The 18,721-nt window shown below is 42.3% G+C and overlaps 1 protein-coding gene across 1 annotated transcript in view; it reads right to left on the reverse strand.

Moving 5' to 3' along the window:
- Positions 1-18,721, reverse strand: part of DNAH11 (dynein axonemal heavy chain 11) — a 278,248-nt gene that overhangs the window by 169,507 nt on the left and 90,020 nt on the right. Inside the window, exons 29-35 of the mRNA XM_026649417.2 lie at positions 18,426-18,575; positions 8,658-8,891; positions 5,963-6,094; positions 4,867-5,027; positions 4,207-4,363; positions 3,941-4,086; positions 3,195-3,311 (exon numbers count right to left, since the gene is read on the reverse strand). Coding sequence (XP_026505202.1) covers positions 3,195-3,311; positions 3,941-4,086; positions 4,207-4,363; positions 4,867-5,027; positions 5,963-6,094; positions 8,658-8,891; positions 18,426-18,575 — 1,097 coding nt within the window. The remainder of the gene's footprint in view (positions 1-3,194; positions 3,312-3,940; positions 4,087-4,206; positions 4,364-4,866; positions 5,028-5,962; positions 6,095-8,657; positions 8,892-18,425; positions 18,576-18,721) is intronic.

Below are 18,721 nucleotides of genomic sequence, written 5' to 3' on the forward strand. Positions count from 1 at the left end.
GGAGCCTATCAATACTTGGTTGTTTTCGCTCTAGCACTATAGTGACTGCTTCACTTCATGGAGGCTTTGCTTCAATTTGTCATCATGACTAAAAAACGATTCCCTGTTCTCAGAAGGATCCTCTGGAACAGCTTCTATCCTTTGGGAGGAGCAACTAGAGAAGGTGGGACAACAGTGTTTTCTAGTTTCGTTCTTATGATTTTGGGGGTTTTAGACTTTTTTTTTAAATTTATTTATTTGCATGCAACCACCACTTTAGTTGAGGATGAAGTCTTGTGCTTTTGGTAAGTGCTTCCCCCAGCAGTCTTCAGACAAGCACTCACTTGCTATTCATCCTCATCGCTTAATAGTTGTAGAAGAAAGTAATATGAGTGAACAAACATGCACTGCTAAAAAAACCCCAAAACAACAACAACAAACCACAGGGCTCATTTCTGCCCTAAGGTTCTACATTGTAAAAATCAGCCACAGAGATGCACGACTCTGAGAAACAAATCCCAGGTGGTGAGTGAGAGCTTGGAGCGCCAATTCAGCCCCAAAAAGTCTTACAGCTTACTCCACTGGACCTCAGTACTTTACGTGATTGAACTTCAAAATCACTCATTTTCTTTTGAGGCTGGATGAAATCATGAAAAGCACTAAGGCAAAAGTAACGATTTTGGGTCAAAGTCAACATTTATGTAAGCAGGTGTCACTCCACTGAAGTCAAAATATATTTCCAGTCAGATCCCAGTAGAATCTCAAATCTAACCATCAGATTAAAATCACCATTGGCATAGGTGGTTACCATTCTGTTGATTAAATGGAGGCACACCTGCTTACACAGAGGTGGATTTTGACACAATTTAAGAACCACCACAGGTTAGAATTATATATGTAACACGTAAAGGAAATTAAAGATAATATAAAAGGTTAAAGCTTATACTTCTTACATTTTAATTACATTCTTTGGTAATATCGTGTATTATGCAACACGTATTTTAAATAAGGCTCCTAAAATAACCAAAAATATATTAAACAGTTTTGCAGTGCTTATGCTTCATGTCTGTCCAATAATCACCAACCCAAAAATTTATTAACTAAAACAAGGGCCACATTTTCAATAAGTGCATATGAAACATATATGTACGTGGGCATACTTACATCTGTTCAAGCATATAAAAAGTAGCGCTGTCAAGCAATTAAACAAATTAATCATGCAATTAAAAAAATTAATTGTGATTCATCGCATTGTTAAACAATAATGGAATACCATTTATTTAAATATTTTTGGATGGTTTCTACATTTTCAAATATGTTGATTTCAATTACAACACAGAAGACAAGTGTACAGTGCTCACTTTATATTTATTTTTTATTACAAATATTTGCCCTGTAAAAAACAAAAAAAATAGTATTTTTCAATTCACCTCATATAAGTACTGTAGTGCAATCTCTTTATCATGAAAGTTGAACTCACAAATGTAGAATTATGTACAAAAAATAACTGCATTAAAAAATAAAACAATGTAAAACTTTAGGGCCTACAAGTCCACTCAGTCCTACTTCTCATTCAGCCAGTTGCTCAAACAAACTTGGTTACAATTTGCAGGAGATAATGTTGCCCGCTTCTAGTTTACAATGTCACCTGAAAGTGAGAACAGGCGTTTGCATGGCACTCTTGTAGCCGGCATCACAAGATATTTACGTGCCAGATGCGCTAAAGATTCATATGTCCCTTCACCTTCAACCACCATTCCATAGGACGTGAATACATTCTGATGATGGGTTCTGCTCAATAACAATCCAAAGGAGAGCGGACCGGCGCATGTTCATTTTCATCATCTGAGTCAGATGCCACCAGCAGAAAGTTTATTTTCTTTTTTGGTGGTTCGGGTTCTGTAGTTTCCACATCGGAGTGTTGCTCTTTTAAGGCTTCTGAAAGCATGCGCCACACATTGTCCCTCTCAGATTTTGGACGGCACTTCAGATTCTTAAACCTTGGGTTGAGTGCTGTAACTATTTTTAGAAATCTCACATTGGTATCTTCTTTGCATTTTGTCAAATATGCTGTGAAAGTGTTCTTAAAACAAACATGTGCTGGGTCATCATCCGAGACTGCTATAACATGAAATATATGGTAGAATATGGGTAAAACAGCAGGGGACATACAGTTCTCCCCCAAGGAGTTCAGTCACAAATTTAATTAACACATTATTTTTTAAGGAGCATCATCAGCATGGAAGCATATCCTCTGGAATGGTGGCCGAAGCATGAAGGGGCATACGAATGTTTAGCATATCTGGCATATAAATACCTTGCAATGCCGGCTACAAAAGTGCTATGCAAATGCCTGTTCTCACTTTCAGGTGACATTGTAAATAAAGAGCAAACAGCAGCATCTCCTGTAAATGTAAACAAACTTGTTTATCTTAGCGATTGGCTGAACAAGAAGTAGGACTGAGTGGACTTGTAGGCCCTAAAGTTTTACATTGTTTTGTTTTTGAGAGCAGTCGTAACAAAAAAAAAATCTACATCTGTAAGTTGCACTTTCATGATAAAGAGATTGCACTACAGTACTTGTATGAGGGGAATTGAAAAATACTATTTCTTTTGTTTGTCATTTTTACAGTGCAAATATTTGTAATAAAAATAATATAACGTGAGCACTGTACACTTAGTATTCTGTGTTGTAACAGAAATCAATATATTTGAAAATGTAGAAAAACATCCAAAAATATTTAATAAATTTCAATTGGTAATTGCGATTACAGTGCGATTAATCACAATTAATTTTTTAAATCACGATTAATTTTTTTTTAGTTAATCGCATGAGTTAACGGCGATTAATGGAGAGCCCTAATAAACAGGTAAATTTGGTGCCTTTCAACCTATCTGCATAGATTTCCATATACAATTGCTGCAATTACTCACAAAATAGTGGATATCCTTGTGCACATGTATGTTTTATGTGTAGATCTCCCATGTTATTAAGTATTCAAAAGTTTTACACTTTATATATGAAAAAAATATGAAAAAAAAAGTTCCATTATTAAGTGCATCCACCCCTATCAACTTGTATGGGCAGAAACAATAACTGTGTTGAACATTTTCACAGAAACTCTGAAATAAGCACAAACTGTCTTACATTGCAAACCAGGCCAGTGACATTAGGTGGCATGAGTACTCTAAATGATAATCTACAGTATACTTGCCTGAATAGAGCTTTGAGATTTTCAGGTAGTTCTGTTCGACCAGCATATCCTGGGTTCATGGTAATAAATATCCCAACTGATGGTTTCAGTGTAATGTTTTCTCCAAGGAATAAAAATCTGCAATAGCCGTGACATGATGTAAGTAAATGACTTGCTATAATACTGCAGTTTGATTAGAGGCCAACAATTATTTCCATCTTAAAAAAAAATCCATTTGAAATGGAGGACAGATTGTCTGATTTAGGAAAAAATCTGTGCAGGTAATTGTGACGAAGAGGAGGTATGTGGTAGGTTGTTATGGTGCTTGCCAATCCAAGAGAAAAAATAAAACAAAGATACAGAAAAAAATGGGGCAGATCCTCAGCTGATATAAACCGTCATAGCTCCATTGAAGTCAATGGAATTAGGACAAATTTACCACAGCCAAGGACTGCTCCATAGTATGTAATAACTCTACATAGGGTGAAATCCTAGAATTAAAGTGAATGGCAAAACTCCCATTAACTTCAATGGGGCCAGTATTTCACCCATATTCTAGGTGTTTTCTTCTTATCATTTGGGGGAGAGGGCTAATATTACATATTAAATTAGCTTCTAGATATACATATATTATAGACATACACACACCCACACACCATATACACACTAGCAAATGTCCATAGCAGGATTTTTAGAAATATACTTTTAAATTTTTGTACTTATGCCTTTGCAAAGGCCTATAAAAGAAATGACATTAAAATACTTACTTCTTCCTCTTATTTCTAATGGCATCGTGTATAGTCTTTACTTGCACTGCCACCACTGATAGGACTTCTACTGAAATTCGATTAAACTCATCAAAGCATCCCCAAGCACCTGTCTGGACCAAACCTTTGTAGATGTTTCCTATGGACTAAAAGATAGGATCAACCATTTAGCATTTATTTTCACAAAGATTAAAGGTATTTTTTAATGCACTGTATGTTAAAAAAATAAAATTGTACTGAAACCACTATTTGATAAAATACCATACCTTATAGTCCATCTGTTCAGAACAGTTGAAGACATAGACCATCATACCAAGGGCATGGCCCAAGTCTTTGGTGGTCTCTGTTTTGCCTGTGCCAGCTGGCCCTGCAGGAGCCCCGCTCATTGTCAGGTGTAGAGACTGTGTTAGAGTAATGTAACACCTTTAAGCAATGAGAGACAATTATTATTGCATGCAAAGAATGTTACTAACATGGTGGAGATTTTAAAACCACAAAAGCTGGGAAATTTAGGATATCACTAAAACCTTAATTGTATATCTTGTGCATATATGTTAGAATAGGATCTTGCATGAGATGGACCGTGTAAAAAGTGAAGTGCAACATTTTAATTTGAAATATTTATTTTACATATATAAGCCAATTGTGTAGAATGGTACATACACTAATTTCAATACTTGTCAGATTACACTGAGAACCTATAGCACATCAACTAGGGAATATATTTAATTTTATCTATTTTACAAACACGAAGATCATACCATTTGTTTTATTTATACACACGCACATAAAGGTATTGCATTTGTCATATTAAGAAGGACCTTAAACATATTTATGAAAGAACACAGAGGTTTGCTATGGAAAGTTTAACTTTGTATTCTATTAAATGGATCAAGCAGAGATAGTTCATTATTAACAGTCAGTACCTGTCAGTCAGAGGTGTAATAACTAGCCGAGAGGTATTTCCCAAATACTCATAAAAGTACTGGAACTGAGCATCGCAAATGTTGGCTAGGCAGTGTTTCTGGGCCTCATCCCATCTATGGCGTAGTTGTGACAGCCAAGCAAAAGCTTGGGAATTAGTGACCTAAAACCATTGCACAAACATTATGTCATGTGGAAGCTGTGGAGATGAAAGAAACCAGACACTCCCAAAAGCTTTAACTGTCATCAGTAGGTTTCACACCTAGTCTTTTACAAGTAATAACTACTACAAGCAATTATAAGGGATTATACTTACTTCCAGGCATGCTGAGAGCCATTGAAACAAATTGTAAACCCTGTATATAATGGAAACCACTTCAAGTCAGGGGGTGCAGCAGCACCCCAAGCATCCCTGGTTCCAGCACCTATGATTACCTCCCAAGCCCTCTTCACTCTCCATCCAATATAAGGTAATATGCATTCAGACCACTGACACGTACCTGTAACTTCAGTTTCACCAGAACAAAGTTTTGTGTGTAGGAATATATTTATCCTGCAACCACCATGTGAGACAGACAGGCCTCCAGTTCTGGAGGGCTAAACAGAGATCAGAACAAAACAACTAATGGCTAAATATTCGAAGATGGAGAAGCTACACAGAAAAATAGACTAGTTCCAGACATGCCTGCATGGAACCCATCATCTGAAGAACAGACTTGGCTTACCCAAGGATAACTTGTGCTCATAGTTTTATGATCTAAGGTTCTGAAAGGAACCCTTTGCTGATCAAAGTTTGAACCTGGTTTGAACCATCCTACAAATGGGTAAAAAAAAAAAAAAAAAAAAAAAAAAAGAGTTCTGAGTTTGATTCATCACCCAAGTACGAGACTCCAGAAGGCAATGTACCACAGAGAGAGGTATGGCCAGTGGTTCGGTACATGGCTGGGAAGCAGGTAGTCTTTGTGCCCACAACCATATCATCTGCCCCTTCCTTATGCACTCATGCAAGCCTGGACACATGCTTGGCTTAAAGTCCTTTTCTTTTTCCCTTTTAAACCCTAAAACATCGTATGAAAAAAGTTACACCCTACAATTTACCTTTTGAGCAACAAGTTTTGCCACCACATCTCGAGCATGAACATCTATAGTGCAAATGGTCATGATCTTCTGTCTGTCACCTGAGGCAAGTTCTCCCAGCAACAAAGCAATGAGAGCGTTTAGCTGAGTGATCTAAAAAGATGACAATAATTTTGTTGCAACATTTCATTCCACTGCCCCAGTCACCACCACCATGGGAGATACACTCTGCCTATATAATGAATTCAATTACCACATAAGCTATCTTGCACATGCATGGTTATAAGTTACCAAGTATGTTTGGAACACTAGATCAGTTCTGGGCATATCAGTTCTAGACACTGGGATAAAGTTAAACAGGAACTTTTATAGTCAATATCAGGAAAACCTTCTGAATGGTGAGATCTATTCCCCTTTCAAGAAAAGGGGGAAATGGTTCTTTGCTTCAGATGTTTTTACTGGACAAAGAACTTGAAAATATACGGTATGAAAGTACAAAGGCTTGAGGTTTAAAGAAGTACAACACAATGAATGGAGGAATTAATAAATGTGATATTAATGAAGTTACTTATAGCTGCACTGTGAAAATATCCTTAATGAATGTGTTTTCTTCACAACACTTCACATTAACAGTAAAGAAGATGATAGCCTGTGGCTGTGCACATGTTTAATTAGGCAAACATAACATTAATAGAGTGCATATAATGTATTGTGTAAGTGATGTACGATACAGCCGTGCTTGTCCGTGTTCAGACCCTGCTACAAAAAAGGATTCAAGAATGAATGAGACCTCAAAAGCTATGCTTTTTCATTATTGGCATAATGCAATTTAGACGTCAGCTTTCTTGTAGTCCCCAGATTTAAGGGTCTGGTAGTTATCTAAGTGTCAATGACTTCTTTCAGAATTACAACTGTAATTCCTAATTTCCTTACTTTATAGCAAGTTTTTTTTTAAATGGGTCATTTATCTTGGGTTTAGGCTACCACACCATAACTTTATGGGATACACTAATCTGATTACAAAGGACATTTGAATGGCAAAATTTCAAGTTGAATTACTCTGCACCCTGATAAATCTCAGACACTTCTCCCCACAAAAAATGTTATTGATTTATAGAATCTTAGAAAGTTGCCTAATGCATATAAGGTTCTCGGGTCCACTCCATACTCTTAGGAGTGCAAAGAGAGCAAAATTCTCCCACAAGGTAGGGTGCCCCAGAGGGGGAATAGCTGGAACACAAAAAGTGGTGGTGTACGGTGCCTCAGGAGGAATCCCTGCTAGCTGGCACAGTTTAGAGCAGCCTGCCTCAGGGCCGAGAACCAGGGAATGGGCTCCTTGACAGCACCCCTGCCATGTTCCACCCAGCAAAAGGACAAGAGGCACAGTATGTATCTGTTAGATGAAGAAATACCACAAAACCATAGCAAGTCAACAATTTTTAAGTAGACCTCTCTACCTCTTTCAATGGGAGACGGGGGGAATTCTACTTAAAAATTGATGGCACGATATCAGGCATTGGTAAGACTTACATAATTTGATGCGTTAAATTTTTTTCATTCTCAGCTTGCAGATATGAGGGGAAAATTATTTAGTTCTGGCAGATCATCCATTATAATCGAATCAGATCCAGTTTTTAAAAATTAAGCTATTTAATTTGAAAGTTTGAAAGAAAAAAAGAATGCTAACATTAGAACACTATTTTTAAGTGAGAATTATGGGTAACAGTGTAGCTGCTATTAAAACAGCAGGAAATACTCATTTGGGGACTGGAACTAAAACTAACCAAAGTTTCAAACTGTACTCTGATGGTTTTATTGTCAAATCAAACAAAGCACGGTCCTAACAGACCCACAAGTTTTGGCTTCCTTACATATGCATTATTACCTACCCACTCTTCAGGCACGTGTATTGTGTGTGCACCCTAAAATTTCCATAATAGCATGGTGGTCCAATCAAGTTTTTGTTGTCTACCAGCATTCAGTACACCCTACATTTTCAAAATTACTAGTGATCTTTGGGTGTCCCAATTTTTGGGTGCTCAATTTGAGATGCCTTACAACAGGAATAGCAGCAATTCTGGAATGCTGAATGACCATATATCCTTCCTGTACCCCCACAACAAATGTATTCCTAGTTTTCAGAGACGGTTGGGTCAGCACTTTCCAAAAACCAAGCCCCTGAAAGAGGACTCAAGGTGCAGATCATAAAACTGAGGCTCTCAAAATCACCAATAGCTTTTGAAAATAAAGGCCCATATCACATTTTCTGAATAAATACCCACCATCTGTCTTTAACTATCAAAAATACCTACCTCAAAGAGCTGGATTTGGTATTATCTACATTTCCAGATTTGGACAGTTTTAGGTCACAAACATCCCTGTTTGAGAAATGCTAATAATTATGGGGAAAATCCTTTATTTTATAGCACCTTGGCTTTTACCCTTCCTCTTCTTGCTCCAAAATGAACCCACAGAAAGCTATAAGGGCAATTTTCATTGTTGGAGAGAGAAACAGAAATGGGATCATCTATAGAGGGAGAGAGAATCAGAAGGAAGAGGCATATTTCCTTTTCTTCAGAGGATGGCAATAGCAGATAGCCAATAAATACAGTCTGACTAAAAAAACATTTAACATGCCAGCCAAGCATTTCTGGGTGATCAGTACAGTATGAAAATGGAACCTTGTTTTCATCCAATATAAGCAAGACATCAATACCTGTTTTTTATTGTAATCCTTCAGGGCCATTTCAAATCCCTCTTCCAGCCTGTTGAATGCTATTCCTACATCTGTCGTCCACCAGATTTGTGAGCTGGTAAGTGCAACTTGAGCCGGGTAGTCAAAAATCCATTGCTCTCTGGGCTTTTCTTCATAGGCAGCTATAGCCTCCATGATATAACGATGCACTGTTTTACACATGGTTTCTTCAAGTTGTTGTAACCAGGTCTCCACCTTTTGAAAAAGATACATGCTGCATCAGTGTTCAGAATATTTTAATGAGGGAGTAGCTTCCTACTTTATTGGTATCATGAATAGTATTTAAACAGATATTTGTCAAAGTATTTCTTTGTACTCATTAATAAAATAAAATATACACACACACAAACCCTTTTCTCAACTTCCAGTTAGAACCCGTTTTCTTTCCATGTTTCGCCCTGTTCATGGTTGTTTGGTACTGCAAGGCGATTTATGAGTGTTTAGATACTAGCATCATTTTATTTTATTCACTTAGTTGTTTGTGTGTGTGTGTGTTTGCCTTTAAAGCTCATCAAATGTGTTGGCCTAACAACCCTAGACAGAAAAGTTCTTTATAATCTAAAGAACTGGTACAGAGTGGGCATTGGCAATGCAGTCTTCCTGATGTCACTCTTTCAACATGCAAAAACCTTGTTTTGGAGGAACCACCTTTAAGAGGCAAGTTGAGTCACCTTGCACATTCAGTCTCTGGCTTCCCTACTCAGACAATCAACAAGGTTGCCAATTAGTGCCCGTTGTGAGAGCAATTTTCTAATGTGAACTCTTGACTAACATGGGGAGTGGATCAAGCCCAACAAATTCTTGTCATTCAACAGTCACGAGATGGTAACTACTTTCAGATGCTACCCAACTAGGCTCTGTACGTATCCCATCACTAATCCTGTCCCTTTTTTTTTTTTTTAAATAAAGAGTATGGAAACAATTATTGTGCAATGAAGAACAAAGAATTACATGGGCTTAGAAAACCAACCAAAATATTAGGCCCAAAAATTGGTGCTATGGATCTTGGCGGCCTAGAAAATGAACATAACCATAAGAACACCAGATATAGGTGAAACATTCTAGTCACATACATTTCCCCCTAAAATTAAACACATTAACAAGAATTATGGTGCATATTTAACAAGAACTATGTATTTTTTCTTCATTTGGATGACATAACTTTCTTTAAATTAGCGCTTGTAGTTTTAGCTAGTAGTTATTTGTCTCCTTGGTTTTCATTTCTCAGTTTCAGGAGCATTAAGGAATTTAACCTGATTGTCTGAAATTTAACCATATTGAAAGATGATTATTTTGGCTGCGATAAATGGCTTAAAATTAAGTTTGATCTCAGACTAATATCTGCTTACATGTTCTGTTTGTATTTACAGATTATGCAGTGTCAAGTCTCATTTCAACTTTCCTTGCTGAGTATATATGACCACTAGTTGAAGACATAAAATATTGTTTAAAGGTTTCAGGGTGTGCAACAGTATTTTCCACTCTGACTGGTGCCTAAGTAGAGTGTGGGGAGAGGTAGAAATAAATAGTACAAACTTACCTCAGAAAGCTGCATGACCTTAGATCCATCCTGTCCCCATCCCCATCCCTTCCTAGCCACTGCTTTTTGAAAACCACCTACTTTCCCTATATTTGTTTCATGGAAGCTCCCATAATGTGTTTGGCAGCAAGAACAGCTCACGTATACAGGGCTACAGGCTCAAGCAGCAGCCCAAGGGCTCCTTAATGGAAAGCGCTTCTCTGAGCAGCATGTAAGTTTCTGTGAGTAGAGAACAAGGAGGGAAAGCTGCCCTGGAAGAAAATCACCAGGGAAGAGAGGGAGGAAAAAAATATCACAACACTCAACCAAAACAAAAAGAGAACAGAGACAGAAAAGGATAAGAAGTGAGAAAATGGAAAGATGATGGAAACTGGGCCAGGACATGAACAAGGATCCCTGGTTAGGGCAACACCATCTGCCATTCCAGACCACAAAAGGCAGGGGAGCGCCTCTAACAATAAACAAAAAAGAAAATGACTGACATACAGATTGAGATAGAATCAACTAACTACTTCTCTCTTCTTCCAGGCAGCACACTGATGAGAAAAGAGATAACAAGGTATTTTGATCAATAAGTAAGTGGCTTATACGGTGACATTTCTCCAATTATTGCAAAAATTAAAAGCTCAAGACAGATATTTTGATTAAAGTGTGCTTGTTTCCCTGTCAACAGATTAGGATTACACACACGCAAATCTAACAAGGGACAATGAGAGAGAAAAGGATCTGTCCTAAATAAATAAGGAAGAAGGGTATTTGAAATCCAAAACAAAGATAAAGTAGAAAGCCTTGAGATATGTGGATTTCCAAGTTGAAACTGTCCCAAACAGTTACATGGCTGGAAACCCAGACAGATACTGACCTCGATAGCATTGCAGAATTAAATGAAGATTAATTTCTCTAAAGTAGTTGACATAAGCAGGCTTTCCATCTTTTTGTAACTCTTTCCTTTTCATACTAACCACATAACCAAAAGTAGTTTTTGTGCACAATCAACACAAGTAGCTTCTACTTTGCATTTGTCCCTTTTGTTTTTGGGCTCTCTTGCCTTGCCTCATTTTTTATTTGTTGCCCATACTTGCCTTACTCAGAGCCACTGGGCTCAAAATTTATGGTGCATATTTTTTTGACAGCTCATGTGGTGTTATTAGGTTTCCCAGACCTCTAATGTAACATAACCTGTCTTTTCCATAGCCCCGAGTGTCTAAACACAGCATGTCTTCCTACTTTCTACTATTAAATATATGTTGGAACATAAATGTCAATAAATTTGCTCAAGAAGAGATTACTTACTGTAACTGAAGATTCTTCAAGATGTGTGGTCCCTATTTGGATTCCAGATGTGGGTGTGCATGCCACCATGTGCTGGAGCTAGAACTGTTTGTAGAAATGCCCGTTGACCCATATGTGCATTGTGCATTGGCCACACGGCACATCCAAGGTTTTAAGAGGCTGTGCGGGTCAATGCCGCTCCAGGTCCCTCTTACCCGCAAGCAATGGAGTCAGCAGCAGAGGGGATGGAGGACAGGTATTGGAGTTCAAATAGGGACCACACATCTTGAAGAACGTCCAGTTACAGTAAATAACCTCCTCTTCATTGTGCGATGGTCCTTAGATGGATTCCAAATGTGGGAGAGTAGCAAGCAGTGCTTAGCCTGGAGGCGGGTGCACAGACTTGCAAGCAGTCACAGTCTATAGGATGGCACGGCCAACTGCTGTATCCGCCATAGGGGTGTCCTGCCATGGTACGTCCATGAGAAAGGCCAACATAGCCACAAGCACCCACGTGGAGTGGGCTATGACTCCAGGGGCGGGGGAGAGGAATATGAGAGAGAGCGTAGTATTCCTTGGTACAATGGGAGAGCCATTTAGAGAGGTGTTGTGAGGAGAGGGCATGGCACCGGCAGTGCTCTACGACGGTGAGGAAGAGTCAGGGCGAGGCATAGAAGGTGTGGGTGCGTTGGAGATAAAAGGCCAGTGCCCGGCAGACATCGAGAGAATGCAATGTTTGTGCCCTGGGGGAGATGTGCAGATTAGGGTAGAAGATTAGGATGTGTATGCACTGGTTTAGGTGGAACGGGGAGGCCACCTTGGCGAGACATTTAGGGTGCAGGTGTAAGGAAACTGTCTTTGTGGAAGAGAGTAAAGGGCAGGTTGACCATCATGGCTGCCAGCTCGCTAACCCATCGTGCTGAGGTGATGGACACCAAAAAGATCACTTTCATGGTGAGATGGGTGAGAGAGCAGATTGCAAGGGGTGAGAAGGATGCCTTAGTGAGGGCAGTGAGGTCCCAAGAGGGAGTAGGCTTCCACATGGATGGGAAGGCATTTAGAAGGCTGTGAAAGAAGCGGGCAGTGCTTGGGTGAGTGAAGATGGAAAACCCATCCACAGCGGGGAGAAAGGCACTGTGTGCCGCCAGGTGGACGTGGACGGAGGAATGTGTGAGGCCCATCTGTCAAAGGTGCAGAAGATAGTCCAGGAGGATGGGAATGGAGACGGAGTCCAGAGGATAGCGGTGGTGGTGTACCCAGCTGGTGAAGTGTCACCATTTAGCTTGGTAGCGGGATCTAATAGACGGCTGTCTGCTGTGAGTGAAGATGTCGTGCACGGGGGCAGAGCATTCCCTGTCTACACGTGAGCCCCATACAAATACCAGGCCGAGAGCTGGAGAGGGCCCAGGTTGGGGTGCCTTAGGAGGCTGTATGCCTGTGAGAGGAGATTCAGGAGGGTGTGAGGGCAGATTCGGGGAGCAAGTTGAGAGGTGGAGGAGATTGCAAGGCCAGGAGGAGGCTATGAGAATGACCGTAGCATGATCCTGCCACACCTTGTGCGGGACTTGCAGGAGCAAGGAAATGGGCAGGAAGGCATAGCAGAGTTCAGTGGTCCAGGGAAGGAGAAGGCATCACCCTGTGATCCCGGTCCAAGGGCTCCTCTGGAGCAGAAGAGGGGATATTTGTGGTTTGTGATTGTTGCCTGGTATGTCCCACTGGCAAAAGACCGAGCGAAGCGTGGGTTCATGGAGCTTCCATTCATGATTTGCATAGAAGGACCTGCTGAGCATGTCTACCAGAGAGTTGCTGGTGCCTGGGAGGTGCATGGCATGGAGGGTGACCCTGTGCCTGAGGGACCAGTTCAAGAGGAGGATGGCTTCCGTGCAGAAGGAGTGGGAGTGGGCACTGCCCTGCTTGTTGATATATACAATCACCATTTTGTTAGACAGCAGTTGAATGTGGCAGGATTCGATAAGGGGCAGGAACACCTGACAGGCCAGGTGGGCAGCCCGCAATTCCAATATATTGATGTGGATCCATGCCTCTTGCAGTGTCCAGATGCCTTCAGCCAGACAGCCCTCCAGATGAGCACTCCACCCAACAAGGGAGGTGTCCGTGGTGAGAGGAGAGTGAACAGGATGCCGTCTAGGACGTTGGATGGGTTGGTCCACCACGTGAGGGAAGCTAGAACAGAAGGGGGAAGCAGAATCTGCTTGCCCAAGTGGTCCATCTGAGGCTTGTAAATCGACTGGAGACACAGTTTGAGGCAGCGCATATACAGGCAGGCATGAGGAGTAATGGAGGTGCAGGCTGCCATGCGGCCAAGGAGGGAAAGGCACTGGCAGAGTCGCGTATGAGAGTAGTGGCAGAGCTGTGCGATGAGTGAAGTGATGGCAGCAAAAGGTCCATTGGGAGAAAGGCACAGCCTGCGAGAAAGTCCAGATGTACCCTGATGAACCTGAGCATACGGGTAGGGAGGACAACGGACCAGTCCCCATTGATGCAGATACCCAGGCCAGCGAGGAGGGCGCAAAGAGTCTAGACAGCGGAAAGGACACAGGTACACGACCGTGCAATGAGGAGCCAGTTGTCCAGGTAAGGAAACATGGAGTAACCAAGATGACGCATGTGACCTGTGACAATGGCAAAAGCCTTCATGAACACACGTGGAGCAGTGGCAATACCAAAGAGTAGGACCTGGAACTGATAATGAGAGTGCCCCACTGTGAAACAGAGAAACTTCCGATGAGACAGGTGGATGTCGACGTGGAAGGTAGGCATCCTTCATATCGAGTGCCGCGAACCAGGCCCCACAGGGGAGGGATGGGAGAAGAGAGGGAGCGTGACCATGTGGAAACAGAATTTGCATATGAATTTGTTCAGCACCCAGAAGTCCAGAATGGGACAAGTATCAGAGGGGTAGCCGTGTTAGTCTGACGAAGTGGGTATTCACCCACGAAAGCTTATGCTCCAATACTTCTGTTAGTCTATAAGGTGCCCCAGGACTCTTTGTCGCTTTTTACAGAATGGGACAGCGGCCACCCCCCTTTTGCGGCACAAAGTAATAAGGAGAATAGAATCCACGGCCATGGTAACGGTGGCGGACGCATTCGATGGAGCCCTTCTGGAGGAGAGTCTGCACCTCTTCTCAGAAGAGATCATGATGAGAAGGATCCCCACAACGGGTGGGTAACAAGGGGGGGGGGAGGATGAGTGGAACTCTACCTAGTACCTGACAGATGAGGTCCAGTACCCAGCCATCAGTGGTAATCTTGCCCCAATTGTGGGTGAACAGGGCAAGACAGCCCCCGAAGATGATCTGGGATGCTGCAGGAAGGGCGGGAGGTGGTTCGTGGGTCTTGAGGGGGGAATCAAAAGGGCTGCTTGAATGACAGTGAAGGGGGGCCGAGGTGATGGAGGTGGAAGTGGCAGAATAATGGGGTCATTGGGTGTGTTGGCAACTGCGAGAGGGCTTTGTGGGTATTGGAAGTAGGGCTGGTTGGTGGATCAGAGACGGGGGTGGAAAGATGGTCTCTGCTGTCAGTGGGTCAGAGTTGGGGTGTAAATGCCGAGTGAACGTAGAGTGGCATGGGAATTCTTTAAGAGAGCGAAAGGATTCGTCCATCTTGTGGCTGAAAAGTTTGTGGTTGTCAAAGGAGAGGTCCTCAAGGGTGGTCTCGACCTCCTTAGGGAAGCTGGAGGACTGGAGTCAAGAACCCTGGCGGAGCATGACACCAGTTGCCAGAGCATGGGATGCAGTGTTGGCAGCATTGACCGCAGCCTGAAGGGCCACCTTGGCGATGAGCTTACCCTCATCGAGTAATGCCTGGAAGTCCTGCTGTTTGTCCACCAGAAGGAAGGGCTGGAACTCCGCTAGCTTAGAATAGGAAATCATATTTTGCCAAGATGGCTGGTAATTGGCGATATGAAACTAGAGGCCCTCGGGGAAGTAAATCTTGCACCCCAAAAGGTCCAACTTCTTTGCCACCCAGTCTGGAAGAGTGGCCTTGAGGCATTGCTGTCGGGCGTGCTCAGTCACCACGTGGACCACAAGCAAATTGGGATGGGGATGAGTGAACAGGAAATCCATACCCTTAGATAAGAGGAAGGAGTGACATTCAGCGTGCTTCAGGTTGGGGGCACAGGAATCCGGGGTGTGCCATACCCTCTGGGCTGGGTAGAGGATGGCCTCATGTATCAGGAGAGCAGTCTGGGAGGGCCCTGACGATGGGCGGCACGTGATTCCTCCATTAGGGGAGGCTGGGTGTGCCCGGACCCATGGCCCCAGACCATGGCCCTGCACCGAGGCCCACCCCTGCTTGGCCCCCTCCCTCTGAAGCCACATCCACGCTCCACCACCGGCCCTACTTGGCCCCTTTCCCCAAGGCCCCCCTGCCGACCTCTCACATCTCTCCCTTCCCCCCCCCGATCTCCCCACCTGCCCGGCCAGCTGGCCACTCACCATTTGTGAGCGCCTCTTCACCCCTCCCCCAAAGCCCCCATAAGGGCAGAGAGGGGATGGGAAGATGCGGAATAAGGGTGGGGCCTCGGGGAAAGAGGACAAGTGGAAATGGGTCCTCAGGGTGGAGCACAGGCAGGGCCACGGCCCTTATGCCCATGGCTATGCTTCTTATGTGCATGGTGTTTCTGCGGTTGCAGCGGTACCGTGGGCAGCGGCGCATGGGAGGGAGGCGGGGGGTGCTCACTAGTGGTGACAGGCACCGCTCCAGCGGAGCTACTAGTCCCAGTTCCAATTGTGCACGTGGGCACATAGCTTCTTCCATCAGATACTTGTGGAGGCGGAGTTCTCTGGCTTCCTGAGTGCAAGACAGGAATGAGCAGCAGATAGAGCAGTGGGCGACGATGTGGAAATTGCCGAAGCAATAGAGGCAACGGTGATGCTTGTCACAGAGAAGGCGTGCAGGCATGAAGCACATTCTTGAAGCCAGCCTGCCAGGACATAGTCCCCAGAAGGGCAGATGGTGTGTGCAGGGACACCCGATGAGGGTGAGAAATCCAACAGCAGAACAAAACTGAACTAACGACTATATATCACTAGGAAAAAAACTACAAAACTATGCACAGAAGGTAAGAATGGACAAAGAGTTCTACTAGCAAGCTAAGAGCACTGAGGAACAGGGGTTCTGGTAAGAGGGAACTGGAGTGGCGTCAACCCACACAGCCTCCTAAAGCCTCGGACACACCACGCAGCCAATGCACAACGTATGTGCGGGTCAACGGACACTACTATGAACAAGTTCTGATTCTGGACCATGGCGCGCATGCCGCCCATGTCTGGAATCCATATAGGGACCATCACCCGAAGAAGAACAAAGAGTTACAGAATATGCAGTGCTGTAGCTGTGTTGGTTGCAGTATATTTGCAAGATACGGTGGGAGAGGTAATATCTTTTATCAGACCAACTTCTTTTGATAAGAGAGAAGCTTTCAAGCAACACAGAGCTCTTCTTCAGGTTACAGTATATGAAGAAGATATAAAGGATGTAAGAGACAGAGCTTTAAATGACACATTTCTTGCACAAATGATCTCATGGTTGGTTGGCCCTTAGGTTCCAGTAACGGTACCATTTTTCAGAAGAGATAAAACCATCCAAACACAATCTGTCTGAGTACCAACTCTCAGAAACCGTCCATAAATATCAAATGTGTTTGTGGAGGCCCATGTCTCCAGCAGGAAAATCTGTACAGCACCCATCCTAAGCTTATGTTGGTGAAGAGGCTGTGCCATCAATAATTAAAGTTCTGTACTGGTGTAATTTTAAAAAATAATGCTAGAGGAGTTATATTGTTGTCCCTGCAAAACAGGTTTTATAGATACTCGAGGGTAAAGGTGAAAAGATGCACTATCCAATCTAATTTTGAACAACTCAGATACATGGCTTTCAGACCCTTCCATGGGAAACTTATACATACAATCTTTTTGTGATTTGGTTCATTCCTTTCCATAATCCTTCCCCCCATCAATCCTATGACCTTAGTTGTATATTAAAAAGGAATGGAACACAGAAATTAAACAAAAAAACCACAACTATCAATGTTTGGAAGGCTCTTCACAGCAGAAAGTGAATCCACAGAACATTTTGTGGTTGCCACTCTCTTGCTTTACAGCTCATTAATTAAAGGCATTTTCCATGCCATCAGGATTGGGTTTAGTACAGTTTTGTGAATCGGTGCAGTCAGTATTCAAGGGAGCAACTGAATCCTCTGCCTAGAGAAGTATTATAGACACCATCATTAGAAGTGTTTAAGAAGAAATTAGGAAAAAAAAACCTGAAAACCATGTAGGGGAAAATCTTGCTCCATACTATCAGTTGGAGTACAAAACCCAGGACATCTTTTCAGCCATCATCATTTATGAGTCCATGATAATCGCTGATGAGAGAGCTCAAAATGCTGCTACTGCTTCCTCTCCATTGAATACATCTTTTAATCTTCAGGAAAAAAAGTGTGACAGGTTAATCTGTGTGAGACTGATCAAGTGATTGTCACTTCTGGATAGAATTTGAACACCTGTGAGGTGTGTTTTAATGTTAAGAAAACACCACAAGAACTCGTCCACCTAAGCACAGTCTCAAACAAACGATATAGAAGCGGATTTCTCCTCTGACCTCCTCCCATTGGCAGCCCTCTCCCTGGATCTCTTTTTGCCTCTTGTAAATTGGGGGAAGTAATTAATTGCACACAGATGGACCGTCCCTGCTACTCTGCAGGCAGGGAGCTGTGTTCCTTTTTCTACCTGGGGTTTACTATGTTTTTATATGATGTCCATCATCAACCAGTGTATTTTCCCCTAAATATCCAGTAAGTTTAGCAGAAGAGGATATTCACTTAGCCTCTCCTCCAACTCCAAAGAGAAAAAAAATGCCCTCCACGGAAGTTTAAATAACACAATGTACCTGACCAATGCATTCACATTCTGCATGGAATGGAACATATTCCTTTTCTTTGCTGTACATCCCCAGTGCAATATTTGTAGCTTTCTCTTTATTATCTTGAAACTGAAGATCAGCAATGTTGTCAAAAAGTTTGGTAAGATGATGGGTCACCTGTTCCCAGACAATACAACAGGTTTAAGAAAATCAACCACTAGACATTTGCTCAGATTTTCTATTTTTAACCCACATTTATCTTTATGTGGATTAAGATAATTAGGTAAATAAGCATTCTCTCACTCTGTTTTTTTTTTTTCCAA

The sequence above is a fragment of the Terrapene carolina genome, unplaced genomic scaffold (genome assembly GCF_002925995.2).
Source record: "Terrapene carolina triunguis isolate 2854851 unplaced genomic scaffold, T_m_triunguis-2.0 Scaffold84, whole genome shotgun sequence".
Lineage (NCBI taxonomy): Eukaryota > Metazoa > Chordata > Testudines > Emydidae > Terrapene > Terrapene triunguis.